The 18713-nt window shown below is 49.7% G+C and overlaps 1 protein-coding gene across 9 annotated transcripts in view; it reads right to left on the bottom strand.

Annotated features, from left to right (window-relative positions):
* Positions 1-343: 343 nt before the first annotated feature.
* Positions 344-18713, bottom strand: part of LOC131397475 (zinc finger protein 582) — a 157692-nt gene continuing 139322 nt past the window's right edge. For 2 of the 9 annotated variants that reach the window (XM_058530399.1, XM_058530395.1), the window contains one exon: positions 344-4149. In XM_058530399.1, the coding sequence (XP_058386382.1) occupies positions 2699-4149 (1451 nt within the window). In that variant the 3' untranslated portion in view covers positions 344-2698. Of the gene's footprint in view, positions 4150-5368; positions 5533-10892; positions 11020-12717; positions 13093-17603; positions 18013-18556; positions 18656-18713 lie in introns of those variants that run through there. The other 7 variants (XM_058530396.1, XM_058530403.1, XM_058530397.1 and 4 more) reach the window with 7 other exon arrangements.

The raw sequence follows: 18713 nt of genomic DNA, 5'->3' as shown, positions 1-18713 counted from the left end.
ATGTTGTCTCCCCTTTGTCCTGGATATGCACCTAGATGACACTTCCCAGCTCCCAGAGGTTTGGGTGCAGCCAGCTGCCAACAGAATGCGGCAGGAGGGATGGGGGCCACTTCTGTCCTGGTGCTAAGGTATCAGACTTACCTCCTCCAGGCTCACTCCCCCCGGCCTATGGCTGGAATGCACATGTGGTAGCAAGTGTCCCTTGGGGGGACAGCACAGCAGTGGGATGGAAGGAGCCCGTGTCCTAAATGACCACTTGGAAGTGGAGCGGGTTTGGGTGTTTTTTTTTTTGTATAAGAGTGAGAGAGGGAGGGAGGGAGGGAGAGGGGAGAGACAGAGAGAGGGAGAAAGGACAGACGGAAAGATGGAGAGAGGGGCCTTGTTCTCTAACGCTCTGTGCCAGTGGGGCCCCTTGTGACAGCAGCTCAGCCGTCCCCCGACTGGCCTATCAATGGACCCTGGAGATCTCATTACCCGCATCGTGAAGACAAGGAAACCGCAGCATAGAGGGGTCAGATGAATCTCGCTCAGGCCACACAACTGGGGTTCACCATCCTCTTCCTCTTCGCTCATGTTCTGTCCAACCTCGTGCCACTTGTCATCACTCGTCACAAGATCCCCCGCACGTGCCGCCATGGATTGCAGTCACCACAAATGTTTATAACCCCCTTTCTCTCCCAGCCACCCCCCAGCAGGTAGCCTGGGTGCCGTGTAGTTTGACAAGAGGAATGGAAGAGTGGGGATGAAGGCCTATGAGCCACGTCGGTACAAGCAGACGTGGGGTGGGACCTCACACCCTCTGCCCAGCCCCGGGGGGACCCAGCCCTTGCTGCTCTGCCCCCACCCCGTGGCTGGGTTACGGGAGTAGAGAGGACAGACGGGGCTGAGGGTCCTCCTGGTGACCACGGCAATGACAGACTCCCCAAAGAATAGGCCGCACGTGCAGACCTCTCATGACAACAGCCACAGCAGCCACCCGATTTTAAACCACGCTAACCCCCCACGGCATGATGACACTGGGCCGCCTTCTCCGTGTCACCCCACTCTTCCCCGATTGGGATCTGGGTGGAATCGACCCCCCACCCACGTCAAGGGTAGACAGTGTTCCAGGCGCATCTGGGCACTCATTCCCAGCTCCTCTCCACGGCTACCATTTCACAGAGGAGGGCGAGACCCAGACCCAGGCACGTGGCATTTCTCTGGTCACAGCAATCAGTTCGTGCGGGAGTCCAACAAAAGGAAGCTTAGGGCTTCTTTGTCAATGACTGGAAGAGGTCTGGCTCCATCTGGATGTGACTGAGAAAATGCGTAGTCCAGAGGAGCTGCTGGAAACCACCATGAAACCACGAGGGAAGCCAGCCTGAGGATGAGGCCAACACATGAAGGGAGAGCCAGAGAATCACAGAAAACCACAGCTATGGGGCTGGTGCTGCACATCTGGATCAAACCCAGCCTGATGCCCACATGGCTGCCAGACGTTTGAAAATCTGTCTGCCTTGTTTATGCATGCCTGAGTGGTTGCTTTTTCTACTTGCAACACAAAGTGTGCTTCCTGATATACATGATTCCTTAAAATGAATTATTTATCCCTCGTGTACACTAGTGTCAGGAAGTGTGGGACATTCAGAAACACCAGGACATTTGTGACAAGTAACATCAAATGTTAACATAAAAAGGGTGGCGTACAAGGCGCCAGAGAAACAAGACTCTGGGGGAACTCCATGTGCAAACAGAGCTTCAGGTCGGCCTCAGGAAACTCACCTGGAGTTACCTTCAAGTTTAACGGCAGAAATAACGATAAAAACAGACGGCCTGCGCTCAGCGGTGCCCACTGATTAAGCCCAGTAAGTATTTAAACCCAAATATCAAGCCTGTCGTTATCACTCACCCTCCCCACTCCCCCCAGCGTTGAAACTGATTTTGACAGGACGGCTGGTACCTGTATCTTTCACACCAATGACTGTTTAAAATGACATTGGTCTCCCTTAATTAAAAGTTTTACTTTTAAAAAATTTAACAGACCACCATGAGCAACTTTGGCATCCCAAGCGGTTACCATTCTTTGCTAACTCTGAAAAAACTTTTTTCCTCTCACAAACGTGCTGACTTCCACTGCTTATTAGCTCGGGGCTTCCAGCAGGCACTGTGGAGAGACTGCAGGGGCCTGGGAAGGACGGTGAGCCCCCCTAGTTCTTACCCCGTCAAGGAAACTCACAGATGGTGACAACCTGCCATCTGGACCAGATCGAGGGCGTGTGTGATAAAGGGAGAACTCTCCCCATGGTCACTTCTCAAGTCCATCTGCTCCTCTGCCCACCCCCACTTTACTATAAAGGGAAGAGAGACCCAAAGACACTAAACGCTTTGTCCAAGCTCCTAGAACAACTTACTCAGAGGGCTCGGTCTGGAACCCTGACCCCCTGGCTCCCTGGGGCTCCTGTAAGTTACCAGCCACCGTGAGCCCTCCCGTGTTCCCAAATACGTTAGACGTGTCGGGACTCGCTTTCCAGTGGGGCTGTGTGGACGCTCCGTGAGGCAGGAGCAGGGGCGAGCGAGAGCCCGTCCACGTCTCCCACATCTCCGGGCGGGACCTCTCTGACACCGCGCTGCCCGCGGCCCCGACGTCAGAACTGCTCACCCCGCCGGCGCGGACTAAGACTGCCCCGCCCCTAGGTGTGGATCCCCGCGGCCCCCGCCCCTAGGTGTGGATCCGCAGGTGGCGCGTGAGGTTGGTGTTGCGGCTGAAGGTCCTGCCGCACTGGCCGCAGCGGTAGGGCTTCTCCCCGGTGTGGATCCGCCGGTGCACCGTGAGCGACGAGTTCTTGATGAAGGCCTTGCCGCACTGGCCGCAGCGGTAGGGCTTCTCGCCCGTGTGGATGCGCTGGTGCTCGATGAGGTACGCGCTCTGGCTGAAGGCCTTGCCGCACTCGCCGCAGCGGTAGGGCTTCTCGCCGGTGTGGCCGAGCTGGTGCACGACGAGCGACGAGCGCCCCGCGAAGTGCTTCCTGCAGACGGGGCACTCGTAGGGCTTCTCGCCGGTGTGGACGCGCCGGTGCTGCGTGAGCGACGAGTTCTTGCTGAAGGCCTTGCCGCACGCGCTGCACTCGAAGGGCTTCACGCCGCGGTGGAAGCGCTGGTGCTGGATGAGGTAGGAGCTCTGGCTGAAGGCCTTGCCGCACGCGCTGCACACGTAGGGCTTCTCGCCCGTGTGGTTGCGCCGGTGCAGCGTGAGGGAGGAGCTCTTGTTGAAGGCCTTGCCGCAGTCCCCGCACGCGTAGGGCTTCTCGCCGGTGTGGGTGCGCTGGTGCTCCGTCAGGTGCATGTTCTGGCTGAAGGCGCGCCCGCAGTCTCCGCACACGTACGGCTTCTCCCCGGTGTGCGTCCTCTGGTGCACGACGAGGTGCATGTTCTGGCTGAAGGCCTTGCCGCAGTCCCCGCACGCGTAGGGCTTCTCCCCGGTGTGGGTCCTCTCGTGCTGGGCGAGCGAGGAGGTCTTCCGGAAGGCCTTCCCGCACTCGCCGCACGCGTACGGCTTCTCCCCGGTGTGCGTCCTCTGGTGCACGATGAGGTTCATGCGCTGGCTGAAGGCCTTGCCGCAGTCCCCGCACGCGTAGGGCTTCTCCCCGGTGTGGACCCGCTGGTGGATGGTGAGGGACGACCGCTCGAGGAACTGCTTCCCGCACACGGCGCACGCGAAGGGCTTCTCCCCGGTGTGGATCCGTTGGTGCTTCATCAGCGACGAGCTACGGCTGAAGGCCTTGCCGCACTCACCGCAGTCGTAGGACCTGGAGGGCGGACTGCGGTCTGGATTACCTGAGCAGTCCTTTCCACGCATGGCGAACGGTCGGGCCCCCTCTTCTCCTGGCTCGCCTGGTTGTGGGGGGACCAGGGTGGAGCTCCGGTTGGTGAGGGCCTCGAACTCACGACATTCGGAGGCCGAGTCCCCGGAAATTTCCAAGCGCTCCAGACGGCCCTCTGCGCTTCTCTGCTGCCTCTCCACTCGGTCACCCCACGTCCACGCTCCTTCAAAGGTGGAACCCCAGGCACCATTCCTCAGAGGTCCTTCCGCAACCACCCCAACCGACGGTCTGCCTTCCAAAATGTGCTCTTTCAGATCCGATTCTTTCATTTCAGGTCTAGTCTCCAAGTCTGGGGCAGGGGACAGAGAAGATGAAATACATGTAGTTAACAACGCTGAGAGCAAGGAATTCCGAAGCCGGGGGAGCGGAGGTAAATGAAACGGAAGGCATGACAAGGCACAGACTGAGGAGCAAATGACAACCTCTAGATCAGAGGGGAGCGAGAAGGGAAGCAAGGAGCTCACCATGCAGAAGCAACCTACAAAGCCAAGCAAGCAAAGAGAACAAGAAACGTCCCTTGGGATGGGGAGTGAAAAGGCAGCCAGATGGGAGGGCTCGGACGAGAGACACCTGAAGAGAAACCACAGAGGTATGCCTCCCGAGCTTGGAGGGGGCGGATCAGAAGGCTCCTGCAAACCTGAGTGAGGAGTTATTGCAACGGGCTCCTCTCCTCCAGGGTTCATCCTGAATATCCCCGACCAGCTATGCTTCTCAAAGCATTGATGTTTATTAGAAACAATAAACTAACAGCTCACATTCCTGTGGCGTGCGCTGGTTACCCTGTCTCCCCGCCCGCCGGCCAAGCTCCATCCCTCCCTACCTTGCCCGGTGCCCCCACTCCTGCTTCCACTGCCCAGCCCTGGAGCGGCAGGTGTCCCTTGGAGCTGGTGCCAGACCCGCTTCTCTTCTCACATCCCTCCGTCCCTGGTAATCACAGCCAGGCCGTGGCTTCCATCCCCTCCTGGGTGTATCCTCCTAAATCTCTATTCCCAGTCTAGGGGGCTCTCCTGAGTTCCAGACTGTATCACAGACCTAATGGCTTCACTCTCAACATTTAAAAATTGTATGATCTTACACAAAAATCTTATAAAAAATGGGAAGAGACAGCCACATGGAGTCCCGATTCCTATGAGGCAACCAAAAGCAGGAGTGGAAGCAATGGTTCCCACTCCCCCATTTAAACCCCCACCTGGCCCCAGGACCACTTGAGTTTGAGACTCCTCCTCCCTAAGTCTCACCAAAGGGGTCTGGATTGCAGTATCTTCTACATGGTGACGCCTCCCAAATTTATGCCCACAGCCCAGACCTCCTCTCTGAGCTCTGCTGAGGAACATTCAAAAGCCGACCTGGCGTCCCTCTGTGATACCTCAGACCTGACACATTTGATATGAAACTTGTGATTTCAAAACCCATCCCCCAAAAAATAATTAAAAAGAAAGAGGCTCATCAAAGAGACTTAGTGAAATAAGTCAGACACAGGAGGACCAACCCTGTCCGACTCCACTCACACGAGGCACCTGGCAGTCAGTTAAGTTCCCAGAGCCAGAAGCAGAAGGGCGGTTCCCAGGGGCTGGAGGGAGGAGGGCGTGGGGTCAGTGCTGAATGGGCGGAGTTGCAGTTTGGGAAGATGAAGCGAGTTCTGGAGATGGATGGTGGCGATGGTTGCACAATAATATAACTGTACTTAACACCACTGAACTGTACACCTAAAATGGTTAAAATGGTAAATTTCATGTTATGTATATTTTACCAAAAATTTTTTAAAAAGACCTAGCAGTCATCTTGATTCACCCCTTCCCTCCAGCATCCAGACGGTGAACAAGTGCCACTGGACACGCAGAACAGCTCAAAGTGGACCAACTCTCCCCGTCACCACTGCCAGCGACCTAGTCAGCCACCACCTATTTCCTGCCTGAAACGTGCTGCAGCCTCGACCCTCGCCCTCAACATCGCACCCTCCACTCAGCGGTAAGAGGATCTTCTTCGAGTCAAACCAAACCCTCCAGCATCTTCCCAGTGCGCCGAGGATCAAAGCCAGTGCCTTCCCACAGGCCCAGGGGGCCACCTCTTCTACCTCACCTCCCGCCACCCTACCCCGCTCGGTTTCCATCAGCCACACGCGCTCTGGGGTTCCTTTTTATTCCCGTGTCCACACCAAGTTCTTCCTGCCTCAGGGCCTTTGCCCCTGCTGTCCCCCCACCCCTTCCCATGGGCGCTCATTCTTCAGGCCTCAGTTAGCAATCGTCCTCCATAGGGAGGCCTTCCTGGTCCATCCTGCGGTACAAAGAAGAGCCCTCCCGCTAGTCTCCTGCCTGTTTCATCGTGAGTGCTCACTATGGTCTGTGACGACTTTCGTTTGTCCCTTGATCTGTTTATTACCAGCTCCCCCAGTGGGAAGTGAACCCCAGGAGGACAAGGACCTTGTCCGTGCCAGCTCTACAGCCGTGCCTGACACACAGAAGGTGCCAGATGAACAGTCACGGAGCATCTGCTATGTGCCCAGCATGGCACTAAGCAGCCTGTGTAGAACTTTCCATGCAATCTCGACGACCATCTGTGACTTGGGTCCTGTTAGGATTAGACCCATTTTACAGATGAGGAAACTGGGGCTCTAAGAATGAAGTCACAGACTCCAGGTCACACAGCACATGGGAGGGCAGAGCCGGGATTCAGGCAGTCTGATCCCAGAGCCACAGGCCCGAGGAGTCACTGTCTCGCCATGCATCACTTACCTATCCTGCAGGAAAGGGTTTAAGAAACACTTAAGGTAGGAAAGCTATCCTGGTTTGGGGACCTTGAAGTGTGGCATGATGCCCAAATGTCAGGGCAGACTGTGGCATGGGGCACGAAGGCCGTGGGGTGGGAGAGGGTAACTCCTCAGTGGGAAGAAAGGAAAGGTGACGGTGGGTTTGGTTTCGGGCCAATGGGCTCTGAGACGTGCTGGAAATAAACCGGCCCGTGGCTCAGAGACCGGAGCAGGTGGGGAGTCCTGGCTGTGCACACAGTTGCAAGTCTTTTGGAGTAAACGCTAACTGGAGACGTCAGGACAGCTGGAGGCAGAAAGCATCAGAACCCGAGATTAAGGGGCAGGGGAAAGGAAGCAGCCTCCTCTTCCTGGATTGAAACCCTTCATTTTGCAGATGAAACTCATCTGCACAAAGCAAACACCCAGCTCTCACTCGTGAAAAGCTGTGAAAACACAGCTCCACATCAGCCAGATTAAGCCACCCCGCCACACGGCTTTTTCACCACACAGATCGGCAAAGAGCAAAGCATCTGATGACACGTGGCTGGCGATGGCGTGGACTCGGGCATTCTTGCCCACGGTCAAGAGGAATGCTAACAATTTCTGCAGAGGCCATTTTGGCAAAAAGCTGCTAACATACAAAATGCTATGCATTCCTTTTGGTCTAAATGTGGATGTATTTTTTTTTTCACAGTACTAGGTTTCTCGTCCTTCAGAGTCTGTTTTTCCATATTCTGTATTTCTACAATTGTTTCTGATCACAAAGTAATTCACACTTGTTATTAAAGCATCAAACGCCAAAAAATAACTTATGAAATGGAAGTCTGTAATCTCACCCATCTGAATTAGCAGTTTGTTGTACATTTTTAGAATGTTTTTCCCTAGTGCATACGTTTTGAACAAAAACACACAACACACCTGTACGCACACACACATATGAATGCACGCTTTTTTTTTTTCTAAATGGGGCTTCCGGCCAAGATAAGAGTATCAGGGACAAGATTTCCCTCCAGCCTACAGCCTAAAGCAATGGGGGAAAAAAGGACAAATTATATAAAACAAAGGTTTTCAAGACACTGGACATCAGGCAAGGAAGGGCGGTAGTTCCTGAGAGATGGGAATCCAAAGAGGCAGGCCCTATGCCCACCCAGCTTACGCACTGGCAAGTCTGCAGGCCGCGGCACAGGAGGGGAAACTGAGGCCAAGCCCAGCGGACTCCCTGAGTTGAGGAGATGGAACTGAGCAATGAAGGCAAGTAGAGTTCACAGGACAGAGTGCAGGAGAGGAGAGCCGGGCAGACAGAGCGCTCCGGAGATCGTGAGGCCCCCTCCAGTACTCAGACTACTGATCAGAACACACATGTACAGAGACTACCTGAGGATGGGGGAAAACTACCCGAAAGGATCCGAAAACAGTCCCCGGAGTGACACAGGGCTGGGTCAGTGGCTTCTCACACCAGCCGGCCACGTTCCTCACAGCAGGTGATTCATGGAGCATCGGGCAGAACGCTCAGAGGGTCGTGTGGAAGATAAGTCGTCCTAGATGGAGCTCAAGCCATAAAGGCAAAAAGTGAGAGCAGATCAAATGACATGGTATTGGTGTCAAGAGGGACAAATCGATGGATGAGACAGAACAGAGTCCAGGATTAGACCCACACATATGTGGACAGCTGATTTTGACAAAAGTGCAAAGGCAATTCAGTGGAGAAAATTCAGTGGAAATTTTTCAGTGGAAAAATTCAGTCTTTTTAACAAATGGCCGTGGAACAACTGGACATCCGTTTGATGGAAAAAAGAACTTGAATTAACCCCTTATATCATTACAAAAATTAAGTTTAAAGAGATCATAGAACAAAATGTGAAACCTAAACCTATAGAACTTATAGAAGAAAACCCTTGTGGCCTGGAAACAGGCGAAGATTTCTTGGATACAACACCAAAAGCACAATCCCTAAGGACAGTAATTGATAAACTGGACTTCTTCAAATTAAAAACTTCTGCTCTTCAACAAATGGTGCTGGGCACCTGGATATCCACATTCAAGAGTGACGTTAAAACCCTTTTTACCTCATTCACAAAAATTAACTCAAAATGGACCAAAGACCTAAGTGAAGAGCTAAAACTGTAAAACTCTTAGAAGAAAACATAGGAGTAAATCTTCGTGGCCTTGGGTTAGGCAATGGTTTCTCAGATATGACACCAAAAGCACAAGCAACAACGACAAAATAAATTAATTGGACTACATCAAAATTAACAACGTTGTATCTCAAATGACATGATTGAGAAAGAGAAAAGACTACCGACAGAATGGGAGAAAATATTTGCAAAGCATATATCTGCTAAAGGACTTAAGAAGAAGAATAGAAGAATATATAAAGAGCTTTCAAAACTCAATAATAAGGAAACAAACAACCCAAATAAAAAAACAGGCAAAAGACTTGAACAGATATTTCATCGAAGAGAATATACAGATGGCAAATAAGCCCATGAAAAGATTCTCAATATCAAATGAAAACTACAATGTGGTAAGACTACACACCACAGGGAACGGCTACAACGAAAAAGATTGAGCGTACGAAGTTTCACCAAGCAGTGGAGCAACTGGAACTCCCCCGCACTGCTGATGGAAACGTTACACAGTACAACCACTTGGGAAAATCTTGGTAGTTTTTAAAGTGTCAAACCCTTCTATTCCCTGGTGTTTACTCAAGAGAAAGGAAAGCACATGTCTACAGAAAAACCCATACATACATGTTCATAGAGGCTTTATTTGTAATAGTCCAGAACTGGAAACAACCCAAGCGTTGTCCACAAGTGAAGGATAAACCAACTGTGGTCTATCCATAAAGTAGAATATTACTCAGCAAAAAAAAAACAAGTGAACTGGGGCTGGCCCAGTGGCATAGCGGTTAAGTTCGTGCATTCTGCTTCGACAGCCCAGGGTTCACTGGTTCAGATCCTGGACATGGACCTACACACCACTCATCAAGCCATGCTGAGGCGGTGTCCCACATAGAAGAACTAGAAGGACCCAGAACTAGGATATACAACTATGTACTGGGGCTTTGGGGAGAAAAAAGGAAATTAAAAAAAAGAAGAAGATTGGCAACAGATGTTAGCTCGGGGCCAATCTTCCTCAAAAACAAAAAAACAAAAAAACAAGTGAACTACTGATACATACAACATGAGTGAACCTCAAAATAATTATGCCAAGTGAAAGAAGTTAGACCAAAAAGAGTACATGCTGTATGATTCCAAGTATATAAAATTCTAGAATATGCAAATTAAACCACAGTGATATAAAGCAGATCAGTGGTTGCCTAGAATGGAGGGTGGGTGTGGGGAGGGAGATAAATGGGCACAAGAAACTTTTTGGGGTAATGGGTATGTTCATTATCTGGATCACAGTGATGGTTTTCCAGGTGTATACAGACATCAAAATGTGTCCAATTGTTCACTTTAAATATGTGCAGTTAATTGTAGGTCAATTATACTTCCAGAAAAGCTGTTAAAGAACTAGGACCATACCCTCCTTTTGAAAGTTAGTGTTTTTACCTAAAAATATATCAAGGGACATCTATCCATGTCAATGCTTCCAAAGAGTGCTCATCTTTGAAGAGCTGCATGGTTTCCATCATATTGACATAGCTTGATATGTTTAGTTAGTCTGTAAAGGTGGGCATTTAGGTCGTTTCTCTGTTTTTCTTCCTACGTAAAACTTTGCACACTTACAGGAAGATTTCTAAAGGATATATTCCTAAAAATAGAATTGTTCAAAATTTGGCTGATAATGCCAAACTGTCTTCCAAAAGAGTTGTCCCAATTTTATATTCCTAAAATGAGACAGTCCCTTTCCCTACACCCTGACAATACAGGCTATCACCATTCTTTTTCATTTCTGTGTACCTCATGGGCAAAAACTTTATTTCTTTGACTCAATTTGTATTTCTTTGACTATTAGTAAGGTTTAAAAATATTGTATAAAGTGTAACCTCAAGAATTTCTACATCTATGAATTGCCAGCTTGTAAGTCTGGTCCATCTTTCTATCATCCACTCATTCTCTTATCTATTCCTAGGAGCTCTTTATAGAATTATAACCCTTTGACCATTATACATGTGGTAAATATTATTCCCCATTTCATCACCTATCAACTTTACTTTTAGCTTTGAGTAGAGTAACTTAAACTTTCTACGTAGTCCAATCTGTCATTCTTTTTTCTTATTATTTTCGTAGTCCTCAAGTGACAGGCCAATGGCGAGTAACTCAGCGAAGCTGCCGCCTTACCCAGTGAGACAAGGTTCCGGAAGTTCTCCAGCATCACATCTCTGTACAGGGCCCTCTGGGCCAGATCCAGCTGCTGCCACTCCTCCTGGGTGAAGTCCACAGTCACATCCCTGAACGTCACTGATTCCTGTAAGAGGAAACCCACAACCACTCACCGCAGGGCCCTCCTTACCGAGGTCTGGAGAAACATCCAGAAAAGCCAAAAGGATTTAGGAAAGGCAGACAGGATGTATCTGAAGTGATTTCAACAAGGTGCAGAGTTCTGAAGGGACCGACCACTCACAGTTTCCTCGGTACCTGATTCTACTGGGATGGTCCTCAGACAGAGAAATAAAACAAATACGAGACTGTTTAGAGCAGCAAGTCACAGATCTGAGAAACACGGAGAAAGAATCAAAAGCAAAACGCTCATAACCCCATGAATCGACACACGCGTCAGGCACCAGCCACGGCAGGATCCTGGATGGAATCCAACAGTTCCACACACTCTCCTGAGCCCCCACGAAGCTGCAGGCACTGGGCTGCGTGCTGAGATCAGACACGGAAGGTTCAAGAACTAGTTCCTCGTGGGAGAGGCAGCGGAAAACACACGTTATTGACCCACAATCTGGTCAATACCACCCTGCAGGTCTGAACAAAAGAGTTGTTCTCCAGGCGCCTGAGCAATTGCAGCTTTAGGGGGCGTCCAGGAAGACTTGAGAAGGGTGAGGCCGAGTGTAGTCTGGGGGAGAACTAGTGGTTGGGTCCTTGGGGGGAGATCCAGGGGTGGGAGGGTTGGATCAAGACCTGAGGCTTAAAAGGCAGATTAGCCCACCAGGAACGGTGAGAAGTTCACGTGGCGGAAGCAGAAGCACCTGCCTGGCTGATGCCGTTACCCTGTGGGTGATGAGTGTGGCCTAGCATGGCGGGTGATGATGAAGGTGACGATGTTGATCAGAACGGTGACAAGACCCATCACTTATTATGCAGTTGCTCTGTGCCAGCTGCTCTTCCAAGTGCTTGCTGTGGGCTGAATTATGTCCTCCCCCAGACCCCTATGTTGAAATCCTAACCCCCAGCACCCAGAATGGGACCTTATTTGGAAATGGGGTCATTGCAGATATAATTAGTTAAGATGAAGTCATACTGGAGAAGGTGGGCCCTAATCCAATATGACTGGTGTCCTTACAGAAAAGGGAAATTGGGCAAGAGACACGCACAGAGGGAGAACGCCGTATGAAGACGGAAGTTATGCTGCCACAGTCAAGGAACTACCAGAAGCTAGGAAAAAGGCCTGGAACAGATCCTTCCCTAGCGCCTTCAGAGGGAGCAGGCCCGCTGACACCCTGATCTTGGACTTCCAGCCTCCAGAACTGTGAGAAAATAGATTTCTGTTGTTTAAGCCACCCAGTCTGTGGTACTTTGTTTTGGCAGCCCGAGCAGACTGCTAAGTCTGTCTGGCTCACTACTGTATCTCAGTGTTCAGACCAATGCCTGGCATACAGTAGATGCTCAATAAATAGCTCTTGAATGAATAAATGGACCCATGAGTAAGGGTGGCGTGAGGATTAAACAAGTTAATCCATGTTTGATGCTCAGACCAGCGCACAGCATACAGTAGGTGCTCAATAAATAGCTCTTGAATGAATAAATGGATCCATGAGTAAGGATGGTGTGAGGATTAAACAAGTTAATCCATGTTTGATACTGAGAACAATGCATAGCATACAGCAGGTGCTCAGTAACCGTCAGGTACTGTCACTGACACCCGCAGGTCCTTGGCTTACTACAGCTCCCACCCATGCACCCTGAAGCACGGCTCACCCTCCCTGGGAGGAGGCCTCACCTGGTGGCCAGTCATTCCCATGTGCCCACCCAGGGGCCCTGGGCTCACGCTGGCCTCCTCTGCCTCTGGCCACCACCACTTGATGAGGGGGCAGTGCAGGCCAGTGGTTAAGTTTGGGCTCGGGAACCTGACAGCCTGTGATGAAATCCTGGCTCTGCCTGTCCACGGCTGTGTTTCCTTGGGCAACTGTCTTAACCTTTCTGAGCCTCGTTTGTTCAATGGGCATCATAATAACAATGTCCCCCTTAGTAGCTGTCGTGGGCGTGTAATGAGGTAAGGCACATATGGTTCCAGCACTGTGTGGAGTAAGCTCTCAATGAACATCAACTATTCTATTATCATTTGATTAATTTTGACATTTCATATATATCTTGTATATATTTATATTTATTATTATTAATACTTATTTTATTATATTATTGTTTGATTATTTGGCCCAATATATCCTTTGGCCAGCCCAGCTATTAATCTTTTTATTTTTTTGTGAGGAAGATCAGCCCTGAGCTAACATCCAATGCCAATCCTCCTCTTTTTTCTTGAGGAAGACTGGCCCTGGGCTAACATCCGTGCCCATCCTCCCCCACTTTATATGGGGCGCTGCCACAGCATGGATTCACAAGTAGCGCATCAGTGCACGCTCAGGATCCGAACCTGCAATCCCCAGGCCACGGAAGCGGAACGCGCCCACTTAACCGCTATGCCACCAGGCTGGCCCCCCCAGCTATTAATTTTATTAAACCACTTTACAGAGGAATGACTGACATACAAAAAACTGCACATATTTCATGTATACAACTTGATAAGTTTACAAGTATACACCTGTGAAACCATTGCCACAATCGAGGCACAAACTTACCCATTATCTCCCAAAGTATCCCCCTGCCCCCTTCATTTTTTTGTTTTAATTTTTAAAATGTAATAAGTTCTTCTGAAAGTCTTCCCTAAGTATGCTCCACTTCAATGAACTCCCTCAATAATATATTGACTGAGCAGGCTCCATGTACTGAGACTGGGCGGGCACTGGGGAAGCACTGAACACAAAAATCTTGGAAGTCTGGGAGCCCACACCTTACAGCAAGGATGCTGGGAGGGCAGACGGCAGGGGGATGCTGGGAGGGCAGGGGGATGCTGGGAGGGCAGACGGCAGGGGGATGCTGGGAAGGCAGACGGCAGGGGGATGCTGGGAGGGCAGACGGCAGGGGCCACCCTCCTCTGAAGAGTCCGGGAGATCCCCCTAGATATGGGGTTCAACCCAAATGCGCTGAACCTCTCTGAGTCCTTTCTGCGTATGTGTCTGAGGCCACTCATTCTAGTGCTTCATCTATTTTGGTTTGCTGTCTAACGCACAAACAATTTGCCACAGGAACATCTCACCAAATACCAAAGAGCTGAAATCAGACACTCTATTTTTTTTTTATCAGAATGTAATTACACTAGAACTGCTTAAGAAAAAAAAACTTACACCAAAAATCCCAACCACACTGAAATAAAAACAATTGACAAGTCCTTCTAAATAACGTAGGTAGAAGAAATCAAGACAACAATCACAGACAAGTTAAAAATGAGGACATTATGTGGCCGGCCAGGTGGCACAGCAATTAAGTGCGCGCGCTCCGCTGTCGCGACCCGGGGTTCGCAGGTTCGGATCCCGGGCGCACACCAACGCACCGCTTGCTAAGCCATGCTGTGGCGGCGTCCCATATAAAGTGGAGGAGGATGGGCACAGATGTTAGCCCAGGGCCAGTCTTCCTCAAGAAAAAAGGGGAGGATTGGCATCAGATGTTAGCTCAGGGCTAGTCCTCCTCGCAAAAAAAAAAAAAAAAAAAAGAGGACATTACGGTGCAGTTGCTTTAAATAGTCAAGAGTTCCTTAACTGGTTAAATAGAGAGTTATCATATGACCCAGCAGCTCCACTCCTAGGTAAATATCCAGAGAATTGAGAACAGCTGCCCAAACAAAAAACTCATACACTAATGTTCACTGCAGCATTACTAGTAAGACCCAAAAAGTGGAAACAACCCAAATGTCTGTCACCTGATGAATGGATAAATAACATGTGGTCTCTCCATACAGTGGAATATTATTCAGCCATGAAAAGGAATGAAGCACTACTTAGGCTACAGAAATGTCCAGAATAGGCAAAAGAGACAAAAAGTCAATTAGCAGTTGCCAGGGGCTGGGGGTCAATGGGGGAAATGGCAGTGAGTGCTAACAGGTACACATTTCCTTTATGGGGTGATGAAAATGTTCTAAAATTGACTGTGGTGATGGCTGCACAACTCTGCGAATATGCCATGAACCCATGAATTGTATCCTCTGGGGTACGTGGGGTATATCTCAATAAAGGTGTTAATAAGGACATGACAAACCAAAACTCACAGATAAGTGAACTGACACATCTAGACATAAAAATAAATTCCAGGTGGATATAAAAGATTCAAAAGTTCACTGTTAACATCCAAATGATCAACGGAGAAAAGTAAGAATATAGAGGTGACATGTGACCTGTGGATGGAGAAACCCTTTTACGGCTTAAAGACAATGGAGGACACCACAGAAATGGAGAGATTCGATTTTAAAAATATGGAATGCTTTTGTACTTAAAAATATGAAATAAATAAAAAGCAAACCTGGGAAGAATATTTGCCACAAATATTTACACACACACACACACACACACACACACACACTTCTTTAAAATCTTCAAGAATGCTAAGATTCCTGTGCACTGGTAAACCACAAGATAGATAACTTACCCACCTGCAGAAAGGGCTAATAACCATTTCCTAAAAATCAAACCTCACTAAGAATACAAACAACGCTACTGAGAAAGAGATCATGTGACGCCATTTGTCACCTACCACACTCAGGGTTTATACCGCTTGTCATTTATATCCATTTATCATTTATATCCAACATGCAGAATAAACACCCGACAATGGCCAGTGTAACCGCGAAGCTGGTGGGAATGGATGCTGCCCCAACCAACTGGGAGAGTACTACGAAGACTCACTCAGGAAACGCCTCAAAAATATTGAACCCAGTATTTCAAGGAATCATCCCTAAAGAAATCATACAAAATGCAGGGAAGGATTTATGTCCAGCCATGTCCCTCGTGACATCATTTATAATCACAAATAACTGGAAACAAATGTCCAACAATCAAGGAACCATTATGTGAAGCAGCCATGGCCATTAGATAAAATTTTTATGTAGCTTTTAAAACACATGTTATCAAGGAGTCTTTAACCACGTGGAGAAATGCTTAGGATGAAATCTTCAACGAAAAAGCAGGAAATAAAACTGCTTAGCCAGGGTGATTCTTACTTTTGCAAAACAACACGCAACCAGGGAGAGAAAGACACACCCTTCGAGCGTGGCTGTCATTGGGTAAGTCCACAGTGACTGACTGACTCTCTTAGCTGGTTCTGCTGGGTTTTCTGAGCTTTTGATAATGATCATGCATTTCCTTACCTACCAGGAATTTTCTCTTATGATTTATAGCATCAAAAAGTGATTTTAGGGGCCGGCCCGGTGGCGCAAGTGGTTAAGTGCGCGCGCTCCGCTGCGGCGGCCCGGGGTTCGCTGGTTCGGATCCCGGGCGCGCACCGACGCACTGCTTGGTAAGCCATGCTGTGGCGGCGTCCCATATAAAGTGGAGGAAGATAGGCACAGATGTTAGCCCAGGGCCGTCTTCCTCAGCAAAAAAAAAAAAAAAAAAAGAGGAGGATTGGCTGATGTTAGCTCAGGGCTGATCTCCTCACAAAAAAAAAAAAAAAAAAGTGATTTTAGGGGCCGGCCCGGTGGCACAAGCGGTTAAGTGCGCGCGCTCCGCTGCGGCGGCCCGGGGTTCGCTGGTTCGGATCCCGGGCGCGCACCGACGCACTGCTTGGCAAGCCATGCTGTGGCGGCGTCCCATATAAAGTGGAGGAAGATGGGCACAGATGTTAGCCCAGGGCCGTCTTCCTCAGCAAAAAAAAAAAAAAAGAGGCGGATTGGCGGATGTTAGCACAGGGCCGATCTCCTCACAAAAAAAAAAAAAAAAAAAAAAAAAGTGATTTTAAAAAAAGTCAAACCCACCAATACTGGATGAACATTTGGGTCCACTGACTATGCAGCCAAAACAAAGGCAGGGGAAATCCCTACTGCATGAAGTTAGATGAAAAAAACCCTCAAGGTTAAAATGGCAGAGCCAAAACTTGGTTGATTTTTAAAAATAACAGTCAGAGAAGGGAGACAATAAATGAACACACAAATATCCACATGGTTATCTCCGGGGAGAGGAACGAGCAGGGAATTACATTGTCACACCTACAGTTTACTGGATTTTCCCCATTTTTCATAAGAAGCATTTATATATATATATATATATATATATATATAAAGAAATATTTTTTGCATGAAAGAAAGTTTAGAGAAAAACACAACAGCCACATACGCACCCCCCACTAAAACGTCATAACACATCCAGGAGAGCAGAGAGCCCACGTGCCCACCACAGGCCCCGCCTCCCTCTGCCAGGGGCACCCACTGCCTCACACGTGCACCTTGGCCCAGCGCAGGTTGGTGCTTTCGCCGCACACATGGGTGTTCAGAAGAGACATTCAGTGTCTGCCCACTGTCACGCGTCCAGCATCGTGCTGCTCAGTCCCTCTGCAGGGGCCTTTTTCACACGTGATGTAACGTGTTTAAGCCACCACTTCCCAGGTGTCCTGTCCCCCAAGGTTGACCAAAGCCAGTGTCAGGGCACCGCCCTCCCTCATCAGGGCAGACACAGCCCCCAGGAGACCTGGCCAAGGCTGTGGGCCCTGGAGGGGTCAGGTGGTCAGAGGGTCATCCCTGAGCAGAAGCCTCTGGAAATGAGTGTGAGAGGCGACGTGACTCACCAGGGCCTCGTCCCTCAGCAGCTGGGCAGCCATCGCTCCACTGCCCACGGTGACCGGGGGACGGGCGGGCTGTGAGAGGGAGAAAGAGGGAGGCACGTTGAGAGCCCAGGCCTCGGCCCTCACAATGCAGACGGGACAGACAGACAGAGAGGGACACACACATTAACAGAGGACACTTTGGATGCTTACCACATGCAAGGCACTTGACAAACGTCTCTCAGTTAACCCTCCTGACACGTCTACAAGGTGGACACCAATTACACCCACCCCATTTCACAGATGAGGAAACTGAGGCCCAAAGAGATGAGCCACTCGCCAGTTGGGATTGGAGCTGGGCTGAGCACATCCAGGTCCTCGTGCTGCACCACTAGGCTGTGCTGTCTCTCAAATGCATGCCCGGACACCCGTGCATGGAGACACCCCCGACACACACACACACACACACACTGCCACTCCCTTGGGCTGTGGGAGCAACAGGACCCGCTGTCCCCTCCCTGGCTCTCAGTGCTGGCCCGAGGCCTCACCAGACGTGCCAACATTTGTCCCCACCCCTGCGGGCGCTTCCCCACTTCTCACGGGGTCACCGAGAGGTTCAACCAACAGACACACGTGCGGAGCTTGGAGCCGAGCCGTGCGGCGCAGTCAGAGCTCAACACACACCAGCTGTTATCATCACTGCTGTTGTCAGTTGAGTATGTTTCAAACTGGGACGCAGTCACCCAGGGGCCATCAGCAGGAGAACTCAGAGACGGCGTTAAGTGACACTGATTCACCAGCGAGATGCATCCCAGCCCAATTCCCTTCCAGTTCTCTGACACGCTCAGGAGAGAGGTCTCAGCAGCAGCCAGCGTGTCCCAACACCCCTCCAGACCTCCCCACCCTCCCCTTTGAACAAAACAAAAGCAGAGCTCAGGGCCCCAGGTAAGCAGACCATACCATCTAGTTAGAATTACCTGGCTTTATTTCCATTTGTTTTAATGCTTGTCTCCTTTTTCACAGCGAAGCCCAGCTTCTATTTACAGCAGTCACACAGAGCACTCTTCTAAACTAAGCTGATTTAATTAAAAAATAAACAATCAGTGAGCCAATTTAAATAAAAGACAAACTAAA

The sequence above is a fragment of the Diceros bicornis genome, chromosome 34 (assembly GCF_020826845.1).
Source record: "Diceros bicornis minor isolate mBicDic1 chromosome 34, mDicBic1.mat.cur, whole genome shotgun sequence".
NCBI lineage: Eukaryota > Metazoa > Chordata > Mammalia > Perissodactyla > Rhinocerotidae > Diceros > Diceros bicornis.
This window is presented reverse-complemented; position numbering and strand designations above follow the sequence as displayed.